Consider the following 19,440-nt stretch of genomic DNA (forward strand, 5'->3'; position numbering starts at 1 on the left):
CTGTCAAAACTCTCTACTCCAAAATCCAAATCAACAATAAGTTGATCTTGTTATATCATAAAAATAGAAGCTGTAGCCATTTTTTGGGGCTTATTCTTTTTGTCTGCCGCCGGACACTACAGGCTGCCTAAAATATGGTTTGTACCAATTTTTAAATTTTACAATTTTTACCTATTTTACAGAATCGAGTCGGTCAAAGGTTACATCAGGCTGATTCATACGTATTTACACTTATTTATTGAATTAAATTGTCATGTTTTACTTTCAAATATTTGCACCCAGAGAACGCAATTTATAATTCATATTCAAAATTCAATATATGTTAATCTCATCATGGTTAAAATAAATAAGTTCTAAAATTAAAAATAAAACGGCGAAAAATAAAATACGATACACAAAAATTATTTTCAAAAAAAATAATACAATTTTCTCTGGAAAGAATTGTACGTGATAAAAAAAAATGTGAAGTAATTGATTCATTGAATAAACATGAACATGACAAAAAGTCCACATAAATGAAAATGTAGAAATCGAAGCAGCCATTTTGTTTAGGAAGCCATTTTGTTTTCGTGGCAGACATCTTTAATTTCATACAAAGAACTGAATTGTACAATCAAAACAGCAAGGAAAGAATGTCATAAAAGAATTTACATCTATCTCTTAATAATTCTGAACATAAAAATCTTTTATGATTCTTTTTCAGATATTTATTGTCTTTCATGGCAAAATATGAAAGAAACAAGAGAACTGTATATTTTATTAGTGTGCCTCGGTGAACTACATGATTTAGGAAAAATATAACTTAAGAAGCAACTTTTCTCTGAATAAATGTGAAATGATTTTCATTCAGAAAATATTTTAAAAAGCGAAAGATAAAATAACAAAAAATGAAGAAAATAATATTTCTCTGGAAATTTTGATGCGGATCGAAGAAGAAAATATGTTCTTAGTTTTTATTTATTTATTTTTTATTCACCTTCACAACAAACAAGGCATATCGTCACTTGGACGTAAGGAGCTACTAATTGAGACCATGCCTAAGAAAAATTAAGATGCTAGCGTTAATTTAAACTTCTGCATATTAGTACAGTCAATGAAACAGGTAGCAGGAAGGGAATTCCAAAGTCTAGCTGTTCAAGGAAAGAAACTACTAAAGCAGAAAACTTTATGCCATTTAGGGACAGTGAAGGGGTGAGATTTTGTTGCTAAGCAGGTTTGTTTAACAGTGAAGGTGTATGCTTTTGTTGTTAAGTGGGTTTCTCAGGGGGCAGAAGTGTAATGAGATCATCATCATTAAGCAAAAGAATAAAATCTATAATATAAATCTCACCTATCTGTTTAAATGTATGTATGTATGTCTGCCTAAAACTTTCGATAGAGGCGATGAATTTTCATGAGAGTGATATCGTTTTGAAGCTCTACCCTTCGGACGACAAATATCCAAAAATTAGGTAAAAACATTAATTCCTTCACCCACAACTGGACACTTTTCTACAAGGAGGGGTCGCTTTTTTTGCTGATATTTTCGAAAGTCATCTCCTCTTTTCGATTGACAAGCCTTAATTTAAACCTTCGCCACTTCCGGTTTGGCGTTGGATGCAAAGACGTAACGTTTTTTTTTTTTTCCACATTCTTTTCCTCCTTCACAGTATGGGTTCGAGCTGCCTGCCTGCCAACTACCACTTTTTTTTTCTCAACACACATCTTCAAACATCCCGGCAACGCTGGGCACCCAGGCTAGTAACAAGTAAATGAAAAAAAATATTATTTCTCTGGAAATTTGGATGAAGATCGAAAAAGAAAATATGTTTTAGTTGAATAAAAAAGGAATCAACAACTTCACAGGTGTAACTAAGAGGCCATGCGGCGTTGCCTGGTCGTAAAATATGCATAAATACCGTATTTATATTCATACAGAAACTGAGACATGTGCATGCGAGTATTATGTTTTTTTCTAAACAGTTCACTTGTGGTCCTCTCGCCCAGACCAGCAGATGACTTTTGACCCCGCTGAACTGGTCTGGCCGTTGATTGTCTATCTTCCGAGAGGACTCAACATGAATTCTCAGCGTCGCAGGCTTCGTGTCGATTTCTGCTGAAATTCAATTAGCTTCGCATGCAAGCAAAAAAAAAAAAAAAACCCCGACAAACTCGGAAGGTTCTAAAACTACAAGAGAGTTAATTCACGAAAAGTACAGTTTTTTTTTTTGCATATATACATTGTTCAGTTCGATTACACCAGAAACATCAAGATTCTCAAAAATCTTATTCTTCGTTCTCCATGATCGCGGTCAGAATGGATGGAGGGGGTGGCGTTCTTAGGAGTGTGTGTTTTTCTCGAGATTCGGCTTCAATCTGTTAAAATCGGCATGGGCATTTGCTTATAAACCAAGGGGAAGGGTTGGTTGGGACAATCTGCTAAACCAATCAGGGTCCAATATGTCTTTTGGGGAATCCCCAAATCCTTTTAGCATGTGTGCATCTCAACAGGTCTTCCATGGCCTGCGAATCTGGGACCAAAACTAAATCTCTCTTCACATGCCCCAAAAGGTCAACATTGACACCTTTCTCACTTAGAAAGCCAGTAAGTCTGAGCAAGTGTTTCTCAGGCCAACGAATGTATGATTTCATTTCCACATTATTCTGACATTTCCTGTCATTGTTTTTAAACAATAAAATATATGTCTGTTTTTACAAAGTACAATAAATTCATCCCTTTGAATAGGTCACCCGCCACTGTCCGGGATTCAATCAATGTTTAACAGACAATCTCAGCATATTTACCCGGCCATACTCAGGGTTTTAGGGGGGTCTTAATCTCAATGGGGAGCAATATCGCTCCTCTAGATGGTCACGTCATACAATTCTCGTAATTAAAAAATACTTTAGCTGAGATCGAAACGAAACCCTAAAGACAGTGAATCAAGTTCAATAACCACTAGGCCAGCTTGACATGATCTTGAAATAGTGTTTTCAAACCTACTTATTCTTAACATAAGGAAGATGTAGAGAAACACTGGCATTCGAACCTGAAACTCATCCACTACGAAAAATAAAGGTAAATGCAAATTTAGGCACTATTGTGGTTGAAGGTAGCAATATGAAAGGACGTCTTTTTTTTTGTTCGACAGCAATGAAGATGAAAAGATAATCACGATGACGGCAGCAGCGAGCGAGAAGAAATAGATTGTTAAGAATTCAGAACTCAATCTTTTTTTCTTTTTTATTTTCTGTTTTGTGAACAAGAAAACATTTCATCGAGCACGAACACGATTTGTACATGAATAAAATAGGGATTAATTCCAGGAGAAAAAACTATAGGCAATCTTTCAATAGAATAAAACTTCCATTAAGGGATTGTAAAAAGAATGCAATTTACTTAATTTTATTGAATCATTTTTCAAAAATTTCATTACAATTTGAAGTAATCATTTCTTGTGAGGATTTTTATAACCTTTCAAGACCTCTTTTTATCAAAGTACTAGAAGGTGTACCTGACGTTGCCCGGTAATAAAAGTAACATTAAATTCCTTAAAAAAGAACGAAGTAAAAAAACAGAAAGAAACTGACACATGTGCACACACACACACACACACACACACACACACACACACACACACACACACACACACACATTCTCACTTTTATAGATATATTTATCCTGTATTAAATGTAACGTTAAATTCCTTAATGAATAAAAAAATGGAAAGAAACTGAGACATGTGCATGCGAGTATTATATTTTTTCTCAACAGTTCATTTCTTGTAAATAAAAAAAAATACTCGAAACCAAAACCTAAAAACAGTGAGTCAAGTATGATAACCATTAGACCAGCTTGACATGTCTCCGAAAAGCTTTTTCAAACATACTTATTCATAACATTAAAATGCTGTCATGTTTTATGGCCATGCATGCGCATTCATGAAATAGTTGACAAACAGAAAACACCCGATGAATTCCAAGTACCATTTTTTCAATTTCGAGCAGACCTTTTTACGGATGAAAACCGATTAAAAAGTTTTCCACATGCCCAAATACCCTATATACCAAATTTTAAGTCTGTAGATTAAAAATTTGTTGAGTATATAGGTTAAGAAGTGTCCTCACATACACACATTCTCACTTTTATACATATATATAGATAGAGAGAAACATAAAATCTCATATTTATGAACATAGCTAACCCTAATCCAACACACTAGTCATACACAGAAATATATTTACCCACCATTTTGATCTTATAAATTGCTTCCTCCTTATGACTGAATCCTCTCTTTTATACTGCATGTGCATCAAAAAAAAAAAAACTTTAATTACAATTTAATAGAAACCTAGGGGTCTATTCTTGGACCTCTATTGTTCCTGATATTTATTAATGACCTCCCCAACAAAACTGCCTCTGAGATGGGTATATATGCTGATTACACTACACTCTATAACAGGCATGACAGGAAAACAAATGAACACATATCTAAATAAATGGAAAAAAACACTAGAGGATGACCTCCAATCTGTAGTAGAATGGGAACATAAATGGATGGTCACATTCAATGCTGCCAAGACTAAACTGGTTTCCTTCAATAACTACAAGAAACCTTCTCTACCACCAATAGCAATGGCCAGTGACTCCCTGTCTGAGAGTACATCTTTCAAACTGCTTGGCGTAACGTTCACAGGAAACATGAGCTGGAACAATTACATTGAAAACAAGGGCCGCTGCAAAAAAGGTAGGCTCTCTCTACCGTGCTAGAAAACTACTGACACCTGAAAGTATCCTGTATTTCTATAAGGCCTCCATTCGCCCATGTATGGAGTATTGTTGTCACATCTGGGCTGGTGCGTCTGCTACTAGTCTCTCGCTCCTAGACAAGGTTCAAAAAAGAGTCGCCAATCTGATAGGCTCTGAACTGGCATCTAAGCTTCAGCCTCTGTCTCATTGACGAAACGTTCCATCCCTCTGCTTGTTCTACAAGTATTTTAATGGTGAATGCTCTGACGAACTGCAGACACTTGTGCCCCCACGACGCAGACACCCTCGACAAACCCGACAGGCAGGTAAATCCCACCCCCACACAGTAGAGATCCCTAGATGTAAAAGATCTTTCTACTCTAGTAGTTTCTTCCCCAGAACCGCTAGACTCTGGAATTCCATTCCAGGATCCTGCTTCCCTAACTGTACTGACATGCAGAAGTTCAAGTGCAACGTGAACCGACATCTTTGCTGCCCAAATCCATACATAGTGCCCCAGTAGTTGCTGACCCTGATAGTAGCCTCCTACACCAAAGTGGCAATGTGCCGTGTTTGGGGTGAAAATGTAATAACCCCCCCCCCAAAAAAAAAACCCTATAAGTAGGCTTCTTCTTAACAAAAAATCTCACTCAAACAATATATTTCTCCCCTGCATTATTAAGTATCATTTATTTTTACTATATTTCATCCATATTTTTATTTTTCCTTTTATTTTTCTCTTCCATTGCAGCATTAACAATGGAATATATAATGTTAAATTGAATTTAAAAAAAAATTCTTAACGGTGCAATATTTTAAGTCATAAATTTATTATATTTTTTACTAGAATATCTAGTTTTTCTCTTTCCCAGTTTTAACAACTAGTCCTTTTACTTTTCTAAGGTTTATCTTAACCATGTTACTTTTCATGCTCGCATTTTCTATGTAGTATATATATATATATACACTCCTATAAATTTGGGATTTTGTGCATTGATATTGATATTAAACACCCTTTTTTTCTATTTATTTGAAATGAATACACAACTTTGTTATATATGGGCCGTGGAATTGCATTAATCTGCAAAACATCAATCAAGCTAATTTGCATATTCTTTTAAACATTCATTTTAATTGATTCCCTATTAGTTTTTATGTTTTCTTATGGGATAATCATCTTTAGTTAACTACTGGCAGTTCCGCCCGGCTTTGCTCGGGCCCTATGTACTGTTCATAACTTTATGTGCATATTTATATATTAATAAGTGTGAATATTTATATATTAAAAAGTGTGAATATGTACGGTAATGCCTTTCTATATAATAGGCTTCCTTAATTACCATAGAGAAAAGTTGGTAGAGACCGCAGAAGTCAAATTTTTTTTACTTTGACCCCAATTTTGACCCCCCTTAACATTTATTGTTTTGGACTGAAATAGAATTATAAAGTTAGATCCGTGTCTAAGTAATCTATACCTAAAATAGGCTCATAAGAGTAGTGGTTGATGGGCAAAAATCAAAAGCCCACAGTAGTAATGTTGGTGTCCCTCAAGGGTCCATCCTGGGCCCAACTTTCTCCCTGATCTACATCAATGATCTCCCAAAACACATACTTAAATCATTCGTTGACATCTATGCTGATGACACGACTATCTATGGCAACGCATCAAAGGCCGTAAATGACAAAGTTCTCTCTAATTCTCTCTCCTCTGATCTTGAGTGCGTGGTACAATGGGGGAACAGGTGGCTGGTCACTTTTAATGCATCCAAACCAAGCTTCTATCTTTACATCATCAACGCTCTGATCCCCATCTGGCATCAATCGAAATGGATGGCTCTCGTCTTGGGGAGGCTCCATGTTTTGACAAGCTTCTGGGTTTGACCTTTACTCCTGATCTGAAATGGAACACGTACATCAAATCTGTTGCCAAGGTCGCTGGAAAAATGCTGGGATATTTCTACTGCACCAGTAGATGCACTGCTGATGCAATTCTCTATATAAAAGCTAAGTACATCCAAGGATGGAGTACTGCTGCCACATCTAGGCAGGAGCTGCTAAAAACAGTATGATGTTTTTTATCCACTAACAAGTTGCTTTTCGTAACATAGAAAGCTTTTCGTATTCATTTTTTCAAAACTAGCCGATTTTATTAAAGTGGTCTTATCATTTTGACCAGGTGAAAATGTTTGTTTTTTAAAAAATAATTATTAGATCAGGGTTAAGGTTTCGAATGAAGCAGATTTCATTTTTTTTCCATTATATTTTCCCTTTTGGCAATGGTTTCAACCATTTGTTTGATTAAAAATTAGATAATATGCGTAAATGCTTACTTTCTTAAGTGGTCTTATGATTTTGGCCAGGACTATATATATATATATATTTTTTTTTTTATTTTTTTAAAGAGTGTAGCCATCAACAATTGTGGGTTTTTTAGCCTTTTATCATTTAAAAAAAAAAAAATTTTTATAACGCGTTTCAAGCTTTGGTTTACTTTCTTCAGATATTTTCGTGAAAAGATTTTTTTTTAAATGGGAGTTTGAAATGTTATTTTTACATCTGCTGATACTAAATGTGTTTTTCAGAGTGATGTGGTCTCAGACATTCTGTCTCCAATAGTAAGTGTTGGTAGTGTCAGGTCAGAGTTAATTTCAAAGAGGGGGCTTTGGGTCCATTTGGTGAAGGTTTTTATGTTTTTTTATGACTTTCTTTCCCCACGTATAGCACACATTCACACACAATCACACACACATACATATACATACATGTACATACACACATGCACACGAATACGTACGCAGGCACATACACATATACACACGCACATGCATAAAAATATATGTAGGAGCATACATATATACATACATACCCACCTACACACTCACACACCCACTAATATATCACACACATATTGGTTATCATAATATAATAATATAATCTATATTTTTATAAAGTAATAGGGTTCGTGTGTTTCTGTCTGTGTGTACAGCTCTCCATCATCAACGAAATATTAAGGAGGTAAGAGGGTAGATCTCTCCTGGTAGAGAAACATTAGAACCCATTTTAGGATGTTTCTGTTATAGGAGACATAAGAATCTATGCCTAATTTCTTTATATACTAGTCTACAAACCACCCCCATATCGAATGACTTATGCTCATTTGCATATCACATTATATTAAATCTCTTTAACTAATTACCTCGACCTTATTACATATTGGAAATATTCTAATCATTTCAACTGTACTATTTACAAAATCTATTTAACATTTAATTATTTAATATATTTTCATTTAATTTTATATTCGATTTATTTCACTTTACGTATATTATCAAAACAATTCATTGACGAGGAAAGCTTTATGTTTTGGGATTGTATTGAAAATGTAATGGAAATTTCAATTTCGTTCCGTTTTAATCTTTTATATTTTACTTGCCAATATAATTGAAAGAATACAATTCAACTATCGTAATTTTATATAAATAAACAAAAACAAATATTTTAAAATAAAACTTTATTAAAAAAGAAATAATTTTATTTTTAAATGAAAAAAATCAATTTAGTAAAATAATTGTATTAAACACCCCCAGCCTTGTCAGCAAACCTGTAAACCTATAAAAGTTAACATTTCGAATGTAAACAGTGATTTTTCGATTTTGTTAGCGCTTGCCGCAATTAAACACAATTAAAACGGAACTAACTTTATTTCCATTCTATTTTTTAAAAAACCCCCAAAACATAACGCTCTCTTCCAGTTATAGCCAATTTTTTTTAATTAAATAAAACAGGTCAAAATAAACAGATAAGCGCATTTTCTTTTACATTTTTCTTACAACCATTGTCATTTAACCAACTGCAGGATATCGTTACTTTTGTGGGGTTGTTTTGAAAATGGCACGGAGATTATAATTTCGTTCCAATTTAATCTTTCTGGTCGAGCCTATTTCGAAAGCCTGTTTATCATAGATTTTAACTACAAATAATTTATTACATTTTGATTATTACTATCTTAAGACTTAAAGATTATATTTATTTCATTTTTCTATTTATATATTGAATTAGTTATTTCCAGTCTTATTTAAACTTAGTGCTTTCTTTAAACCGGATGAACCTTTTATAAAAATATGAGTTTAACGTAAAGAACACGAACAAGGTTTTATTCAACTGAATTTCTTCCAGTTTACTAACAAAATATATAAATTTAAAATAATAAAATAAAAAGGTTATGTAATTTAAAAGAAATACACGTACTCACAAAAGCAGAACTTTTTTTACACATTTTTTTCTTTAAAACCATAACAATGAGACTAACAATTACCTAGATCTTAGTAATTATTTGTTTTAATAGAACTGTTTTAATTGTACTGTTTACTTAGTTAACCTAAGTTGGTATTACATTTATTTTACATTTACTTTTTTTTTTTTAATTATTACTTTTAGACTGTGACGTTTACACCCGGAAGTAATGAGTCACACGTAGGTCGCTTTTATTCATTCTTTTTGGTCAAGATCAAAGTGTAGTATCTGTTCTTCAGATGCTGCACTTCATTTTCTTGTTCTCTTTCGGTGGAGGAGAAATCCTTCACGACTGAGACAATTTTTATTTTTGTACCTTTTCTCCACGTTAAAAAACGACCCTGGTGTCTAACTCTGTCCCGTGGGGAGGCATAGTAAATAGGTACAATATAATTGTTTATAATTGTACTATTCAGAAATATTATTTATAGTTCGTCCATTTCAGTTAGTATACATTTCCTTTACGCTTAATTAATTTACAATCATTAATATCGTTAAACAATTCCGTTTAAAACCGAAATTATGCCACCCAAACGAAGTAGAAACGAAAGTGAGGAAGAAAGAATGGAAAGATTGGAAGCTAATAGACTAAGAGTTGCTGCAATTCGCTCCAATGAAAACAATTCAGATAGAGAAAGACGTCTAGAACTTAACAGGATACGTCAAAGAGAAAGGAGAGCAAGACTGTCAGATTTGGAAAGAGAAACCCAACGTGAAGCTGACAGAACTAGACATGCTGTAAGGCGGTTAAATTCATCACAAGATGAAATTCAAGAAAGGCAAAGATATGCACTGGAAAGAGAAGCAATATTACGATCGAATGAATTATATGAGGTAAGTAGACGTACACAAGGTCAGTTGAGAGTGGCTCAACGACATCAGAATGAATCGGAAACCCAACGAAGCTTTCGCCTATACCAAGGGCAACAACGAGAGGCTGCATGGAGAGAGAGTATGACTTTGCCCCAGCAATTGACAGAAAACGAGGCAGCTAGACAACGAATGACTGCTTTGAGACACCATGAAATAGAACACTGCAATAGAAAAGGGTTGCTCTACAACAAAAATGACTCTCTCACTACAGCTGATATAGGAAAAATGGACAAAGTATGTCAACATTGCTCAGCTGTAAAATTTAAAGGAGAAACCCCTGGTTGTTGTTGTTCTTCTGGCAAAGTTGTGCTTGATAGCTTTCCACCACTGCCTCAGTTGCTTCAAGATTTGCTCTCCGGCAATGGTCCCATCTCTAAAGATTTTCTGCAAAATCTACGCAGTTATAACAATTGTTTTGCAATGACATCATTTGGTCACAAAATTGCGGCAGTACATGGGTGGAATCCTTCTTTTAGAATTCGAGGCCAGGTTTGCCACCAGATTGGGAGTCTTTTACCACCTGAAGATGAAACAGCAAAGTTTATTCAAGTCTACTTCTTGGATAGTCTGGAAGAGGAACTACATAATCGGGGATGTGACAGTAGACTCAATAGAGACATTCTCCAAAGTCTGACTGAATTTTTACATGAGAACAACAGCTTCATTTGTCAGCTGAAAACAACAAAGGAGAGGATTGAAGAAGAACACTTGGTAGAACATAAAGTTGTCATAAGGGAAGACCGAAGGCCGCAAGAAGAGCATCCACGGCGATTCAATGCTCCAACAACAACGTATGAGATTGGAATATTAATGGAGAATGAACCAACAGCTAACCGGGATATTGTCTTGCGTTTTAGAAATGATACATTAAAATGGATCTCCGAACTACATCCCCTCTACGATACTTTAATGTACCCGTTAATGTACCCCTATGGTTCTCCATCTTACAACATCTACATGAAGGCATCCAATGGGCGAAAAGTTACCCAACAGCAATTTTATTCGTACCATTTAATGACTCGGCCTGGAAACTATTTTCTCTGGTACCGAAGGCTATTTCAACAATGGCTGGTGGATGTGTACTGCAAGATTGAAACAGAACGTTTACAGTTCCTGAGGCGTGAGCAACAGACCCTGAGAGCTGACAATTATAGCAACTTGAGAGATTCAATTCTTAGGGAGGATGGGAATCCAGAACAGTTTGGTCAACGAGTTGTACTTCCGGCAACTTATACAGGAGGCCCTCGATACATGTTTGAGCGTCAAAGTGATGCCATGGCATATGTTCGGCGAATGGGCCGAGCCGACCTCTTCATCACGTTCACAACAAATCCAAAGTGGACAGAAATTACAGAAAATTGTCTTCAAGGGCAAGACCCTCAGGATCGTCCAGATATTGTTGCCAGGGTTTTCAGGCAGAAGCTAAAAAAGTTACTTGAATTTATTAAAAAGGGAGGATTTGGCAGGTTGAGGGCTTTCCTGTACAGTATTGAATATCAAAAAAGAGGACTGCCGCATGCACACATCCTCACCTCGCAGGCCCCAGAGGACAAACTTCTACCAGAAAAAATGGATCTCTGTATATCTGCAGAGATCCCTGACAAAGAGGAAGATCCTGATCTTCATGCTAAAGTGATGGCACATATGGTGCATGGACCTTGTGGACCATTTAATCCAAATTGTCCATGTATGATTGACAACAAATGTTCCAAAAAATACCCAAAAGAATTTCTTCAGTGTACCGAGCAAGGCCAAGACTCTTACCCCAAGTACAGGCGAAGAAAACCAGAAGATGGAGGCCAGACTGGTACAATAAGGATGAAGAGAAATGGTCGGTATGTTAATCAAGAAATAACAAACCAGTGGATTGTTCCGTACAACAAGGTCCTCCTTCAGCAGTTCAACGCTCACATTAACGTAGAAATTTGCAGCTCGATCCAAAGCATCAAATATGCCCTCAAATACGTGAATAAAGGATGTGATCAAGCAGTGTTTGAACTACAAAGAACTGATGGAGCAGCTAACCAACAAGGCCAAGTACAAAGTCACATTGTGGATGAGATCCAGCAGTTCCAGAATGCAAGGTATGTCGGCAGTTCAGAGGCGGCCTGGAGGATATTGGAACATCCCATCCATGAACATTTCCCCCCAATTGTACAACTTTCTGTTCATCTTGAAAATGGGCAGCATGTCATGTTCTCAGCTGATACTGCTCTGGAACGAGCCCAAGGTCCACCGCCTGCCACAACTTTGACAGCATTTTTTTAACTCTGCCATGAGGATGACTTTGCAAGGGGTCTCAAATACGTAGAAGTCCCTGAGTTTTACACTTGGAACAAATCGACAAAGAAATGAGAGATGAGAAGAATGCGTGGGGTACAAGTTGAAGGTACTGAAAATGATGATGTATGGAAGGCACCATGCATTGGGAGAATCTACACAATTAGTCCAAAAGCAGGGGAGTGTTATTTCTTACGCCTGTTGCTCAATGAGGTTGCTGGTCCAACTTCATTTCAAGATTTGCGAGCATACAATGGTCAGGTGTTTGAAACATACAGAGCAGCGTGCCTTGCTCGAGGCCTTCTAGAAAATGACCATCACTTGCATCAAGCAGTAGGAGAGGCAAGTGCCACTCAATCACCTTCAAATTTGCGAAGCCTATTTGTGATAATTTTAACAGCCTGTGAGCCAAGCAATCCTCTTGAGATCTGGATGGCTTTTCGTGATGTAATATCTGAAGACATTCTTCACAGATACAGGCAAGAAGTTAACAATCCAGAAGCAGATTTTAATGAGGACATCTACAATAAAACTCTTTGTCTAATTGAAGAAAAAGTTCTCGTTATGTGCGGTCAACCATTGGCAAGCTATGGATTACCTGCACCAACGCAAGGGAGAGATGAAAGACTCACGAGAGAGTATCAACGTGAAGTTACTTATAATCTTGAAGAACTTTCCCTACAAGCAGAAAATATGCAAGAAAAACTGACCGATTCTCAAAGAGAAGTTTACAATTCATTCATGGCAATGTTGGAAGCACAAAGTGAAATGAACAAAAACATGATGTTTCTTGATGCTCCAGGTGGTACGGGCAAGACTTTTGTAATCAATTTGATCCTTGCAAAGATTAGATCCATGAGAAAGATTGTGCTTGCAACAGCATCCAGTGGCATTGCTGCTACTCTACTACAAGGTGGCCGCACTCTTCACAGCACTTTTAAAGTACCCTTGGATACTCATCGAATGGATCAGCCAGTTTGCAAAATTACTGGTAACTCAGCCTTGGCAAATGTAATTAGAGACACCTCTGCAATCATTGTAGACGAAGCCCCAATGACGCACAAGAGTGCTTATGAAGCAATTGACCGAACACTGCAAGACATCACAGGAAACAAGAATCCCATGGGTGGCATTCCAACCTTATTTTGCGGTGATTTCCGTCAAATCCTCCCAGTGGTTAAAAATGGCACAAGGGCTAACATTGTCAATGCAAGTTTGAAACAATCCTATCTCTGGAGGCACGTTATAGTGAAGAGACTGACTACTAATATGAGAGCCTATATCTCTGATAACACAGCTGCAGCAGACTTCTCAAAATTGCTTCTCCAAATCGGTAATGGTCAGTTTCCTATCACTTCTTCACCTGACACAATTAAGATTCCAACTGCGCTTGGTAAATGTGTCGGTAATCAGAAGCAACTGAAAGACAAAGTGTACCCAGACCTGCAAAACAATGGAAAATCACCGGATTGGCTTGCTGAGAGGGCTATTATTTCGCCATTAAACAGCAATGTGAATCATTTGAACAATTCAATAATGGATGAATTTCCAGGAGACACAAAGCAATACAAGTCAGTTGATTCGGCTACTAATGAATATGAAGCTGTTCACTACCCTGTGGAGTTTTTAAACTCTTTGGAGATATCTGGAATGCCTCCACACATTTTAAATCTCAAAATTGGATCGCCAATCATGATTCTTCGATCCTTGGAACCGCCAAAAACAACAAACGGAACCAGATGTGTTATCACCAGATTGTACACCAATGTACTTGAGGCCACCATTTCCTGTGGTCCCTACAAAGGCGAAACCGTTCTACTGCCAAGGATCCCCTTAGTTCCATCGGACTCAGAACTTCCATTTAAATTCCGGAGACTCCAATTTTCTGTGAAAGTGTGTTTTGCAATGAGCATAAACAAAAGTCAAGGTCAAACATTTAACACCATTGGCGTAGACTTGACATCAGACTGCTTCAGTCACGGTATGTTCTACGTCTTCATCAGCCGGACAGGAAGTTCAGAAAAACTCTACATTCTGGCTCCAAATCAAAGCAGCAGAAATGTAGTTTACCCTGAGGCTCTTCAGTGAAAAGTTCGAGAAATGGATATGAGGAAAAACTGACATGATCTGATTGTGGTAAGTTTTTAGTATTGAATGTGCAAGATAAAATTTAAGCAAGAGTTGAAAATTACTTCAATGAAAAATTTACTATGTAACATCAAGTAACCTTCTTTTTTGATGAAAATGTTTTGTGAAGTTCCTGATTGAATTTCAGTCACTACAAGAGGTAGTTAAAATGTTAATCACCTTATGCAATCGTTGCTCTTACAACATCAACTTACTGGAAAGGTGCCCACAGATTTTGGTACCCGAGTGCGCAACAAAGCTCCGTGCGAAGCACGGGTATCTTTGCTAGTATATAATATAATATAATAATATATCACACACATATTGGTTATTTTTATTTTTATTTATTTTTTTATCTATTTATTTTTTTTTCCAATCAAAACACGCATGCATACATGTACTTAATCATTCAAACATAAGTACATGCACACACACACTAGTAAGATGGAGAATAGGTAGGAGAACATATATATACACACACGCACACACACATATACATACGCACACACACATATATATACATACATGTATGCACATACACACTCACATGCATCCGCATACTATGCAGACACACACACATACATACACGCACATGTATATATATAGAGACATATGCAGGAGCTCACATATATGCATACATCCATATACACACACGAATACATTTACCCACCCATATATATATATATATATATATATATATATATATATGTATATACACACATACACATATACACATGCATATACATTCACCCACCCATATATATATGGACACACGCACCCACAATCACACACACACACACACATACATATTCATACACCTTTACCTTACATATATATTGGTTGAAGTTTTCTTTCTTTCCTAATCCAAGCACATATGCATACATATATTCAGTCACCAAACATAAGTGCACGTATACACGCAAACAAGATGGAGCATAGATAACAGATGATATATATATATATACACACACACGTATACACAATCACACACATACACGCATACATACACGCATACATACATATACACATATGTGCGTACATACACATACATATACACATATGTGCGTACATACATATACATACGTATAATTTCTTATTGTTTGTTTAGTTTAGGGAAATGGTACTATACTGGATATAGATGTGCGCTCCCGTGAATGTGTATGCCTGCTTTATTGTGTTTCTTTTGTTTTGCGTATGAGGGTGCACATTTACCCAATTATGCATGCGTGTAAGTGTATTTTGTGTTTTGCCTGTTTATGTGTATAATTATTGAGAGATGTTTAAGGCGGGGTTGAACATTGCTATGAAGTTTTTTTTCTTGTGTTAATAAGTAGAAGTAGTTGTCAGTTTGGAAGATGGGCATTATCTCGAATCTGCCTCCACTGCATGTGTGTATATGTTGTGATACATGTAGGTGTCTATTTTCCGCGATTTTGATGTTGGATCGGTGTAGGGCTACTCTATTACTAAGGTTTTTTGTAGCGCCTATGTAGGATTTATCGCATGCTGGACATTTTATTACATAGATCACGTTTTTTGAGATGCAATCTAGTTTTTTTTAAATTTTGAGTGTTTGTATGGGGTTCGTGAATGTGTATGTGTTTCCCTCTAATATTATGTTGCAGACTCCACATCGTTGTTTGCTGCATTTTGTGACTCCTTTTGTTGTGTCTTGATTGAGTTTGGATGAGGTAAGAATGCGTTTTAGTATCAGCAGATGTAAAAATAACATTTCAAACTCCCATTTAAAAAAAAAAAATCTTTTCACGAAAATATCTGAAGAAAGCAAACCAAAGCTTGAAACGCGTTATAAAAATATTTTTAAATAAAAATATGATAAAAGACTAAAAAAAAAAAAACACAATTGTTGATGGCTACATTCTTTTAAATGTACATTTTTTCTCTCGTTGGAACTACACAACCATCACTTTAAATATATATATATATATATATATATATATATATATATATATATATATATATGTGTGTGTATATATATATATATATATATATATATGTGCGTGTGTGTATATATATTGTTTGTTTTACATAAGCATGTATATATTGCTACACATTAAAAAGCATTAATAAGTTAATGTGTAGCGACGTATAAATGTTTATGTAATACACTTAAAAAAATATAGCTTGCCCTACTTCATTATTGAGCATTCTTGTATGAAACTCGTTAAAAAAAAATTCATTGGTTTTTTTTTCACCCGTGGGAAATATTAATCTGTGATTACATATCAAAACATGGAAAGCATAGTGGCGACATGCTCGTGACTCGAGAAACTCATAAAAATTTTCAAAGGTTTGTGAAATTCTCAATGCAATATTACTTCTGTCTCCCACATCTATCTATCTATCTATCTATCTATCTATCTATCTATCTATCTATATATATATATATAAGTGACTAGCTGTCTATCTGTGTGGAGAACGGTCTCTGCCAAACTACTCAGTCAATTTTTAGTCTACACACTTGAAACTTCATACATACGAGATTTGAACCTCGAGAACACTTTCGATTTGTTTTTTAGCCTGTAGAAATACCAGCTAAAGGCTCAAAATTGAAAAAAAAAAACCCGTTGACCTTGGCAGCAGTAAATTGACTAACTTCATAGCATGCATACGTACACATTTTTCAGTTTGAAGTTGCTTAATTTTTAGCCTTTTTTTATTCATCTAGTGATAACTCAGACAATAATGATGAAGGCTGAAGTACTAAAAATTCGATGTTTTTTTTTTTAGCCATAAAAATAGTTGCTAAAGGGTCAAAATTTAAAATTGGAACTTTGCAGGTGTAAATCGACTAACCATGTTACTTCTTTGTACGTGTAAATATACATATTCACTTTTTACTGGGAGGGATTAGATCTAGTAATTCACTCCCATTCGTTCGTTTGTTCACACTTTTCTCAATAACCATGTCTGGGATTGTTTTTGAAATTTTGCTCAAACATTAGTCATGGTGAAAGTAAATTTTTGCCAGAATTAATTTTCCGAGATAACTCTGGTTGTTCACCCCCCCCCCATCGGTGCCATTATACAAGTAAAATTGCACGAAAATCGTTCATCCATTCCTTTGTTCACACTTTTCCCAATAACTACTCCTTGAAGTTTTTGAAAATTCTGCACAAACATTAGTCATGGTGAAAGTAAATTTTTGCCAGAATGAGTTTTTCAGGATAACCCTGTTTCCCTAGGGGCAATTATACAAATAAAATTGCACCAAAATCGTTCATCCATTCACACTTTTATCAAAAACCACGCCTTGGATTAAAAAAAAAATTGACCCTAACATTAATCACGTGAGGGTAGTTAGTGAAGGTAAATTTTTCACTTGTGCTCGGCTTGTTTTTAAAGTTTTTATATGCATACGGACTTTGTTTGAATAGGAATAAATAATGCTTGAGAGCTATATGTTTTGGTTTCGATTGTAGTTGATGGCATCCAAGTCATATTTTTATTTTTTAAATCACTACTCTATATTGGGCACAATATAATAATCAATAGGGAACTGGCTCTATAATAATAGATATGAAATCTATATAAATTAAAATATCAAATGTAAGCATATTTTATGATTGGGCAATGCTGGATAGTGTACTAGTCTTGATATAAAGATAGAAAAAAGAAGATGTTTACCTGAGAAAATGCACAATAGTAATTCATGGGTAAACTTTCATCGTCACATAATACCTGAAAAAGAATTGTAATGCAAAAATTACATTTTTAAATGCAAGAACAATGTAATTTCATACACAAGAAATTGAGGCAATGTGATAACAAAACCTTTCGATATTTTCACTTTGCTTTCTAATGTTACATAGTAGAGACTCTGCAGAACATAACTGCAAAGAGATTAAAAAAGCTTTAACGCAAGGTTGTATCAGGTTTTAAAGGCATAAAGACTTCCAATGCTATATATATATATGTACGTTTTATTTTTTATTACCGCATCTTTCTGTTAAGTTACATTATTGTTTCAGCTATCCGGCCGTTTCTTTGGCCATCTGTAGCTTCCTCAGACTTTTACAGAAAACCCGGGTTCCTGTAAAAGTCTGAGGAAGCTACAGACGGCCAAAAAAACGACAGGGTAGCTGAAACAATAATGTAACTTAACAGAAAGATACGGTAATAAAAAGTAAAACGCATATTTGCTCTACAACAGTATTGAGCACTTTCTTCAGTTTTTATTAATTACCATTTCTACTAAATATATATATATATATATATATATATATATATATATATATATAATTATTACTGAAGTAATTTTTTTTAAATATCTACAGACGCTAGTGTTTCATTATTTCGGGAATTATCAGTGCAGCAAGTCACGATTACAGCCAGTCGGGAGATTCGAACCTGGCCACGATCCATCTCTGACTCCATTAGCAAGTAACAAACCACACGGCCAATGTTAACCGTGAGAAATACAGTCGAAATTTAAACATTTATTTTTAAATGTCGAGACGTCAGTCCATAGTGCTTTAATGATTATAACATCATGATTTACACATGCAAGCTGAAGTGACCGACTTTTATTTCAACTTTAAAGTGCTCAACAATAAGAACAGAGTTCTTCAAGGGCTGACATAATTATTACTATGATAATTTTTTTAAATATATATTCAAGCAAACATTATTAAATGCAATGGAGACACTTTACTTTATTATTCTTTTTTTTTATTTTTTCGATTTTCCGTATTATCCTTTTTTATATCAAAATCGAAAATATTAATGAAAGTTTCATAATTGCCCCTGTCACGAGCGCTTTCGATTCGACCACGAATCATCTTGAGGTGTTGAGGAAATAAAAGTGAGAAGGAGCGAAAATGGAAATTAAAAAGTGCAAAGTAAAATATACATTAAACCGCGTTAAGTGATGGTAAGTTAAATATATATAAAGTCGATGAGAAGCCGATTAAAAATATAGGTCACTTAAAAATTAGAGTAATTAAATCAGCGAGTTCGTGGGCAGTGTTGGCAAAGTCTGTTCATCACCCACTACACAAGACATTTTAACACATTGCTGCTTTTCTCAAAGGTTGATGAGTTCTAATGTATGACGCTTCAAGAATTTTTAATTTTTTAAGATTATTTCACGTTGTATAATTTTTGTGTTGTTGACG

General features: G+C 35.2%; 1 protein-coding gene across 1 annotated transcript in view; it reads right to left on the reverse strand.

Annotated features, from left to right (window-relative positions):
• LOC145291155 (2-hydroxyacyl-CoA lyase 1-like) overlaps positions 1-19,440 on the reverse strand; it is a 174,026-nt gene that overhangs the window by 27,099 nt on the left and 127,487 nt on the right. Inside the window, exon 13 of the mRNA XM_080136684.1 lies at positions 17,951-18,004. Coding sequence (XP_079992810.1) covers positions 17,951-18,004 — 54 coding nt within the window. The remainder of the gene's footprint in view (positions 1-17,950; positions 18,005-19,440) is intronic.

Source organism: Euprymna scolopes, chromosome 12 (assembly GCF_053919585.1).
Source record: "Euprymna scolopes isolate OS-2025 chromosome 12, ASM5391958v1, whole genome shotgun sequence".
Lineage (NCBI taxonomy): Eukaryota > Metazoa > Mollusca > Cephalopoda > Sepiida > Sepiolidae > Euprymna > Euprymna scolopes.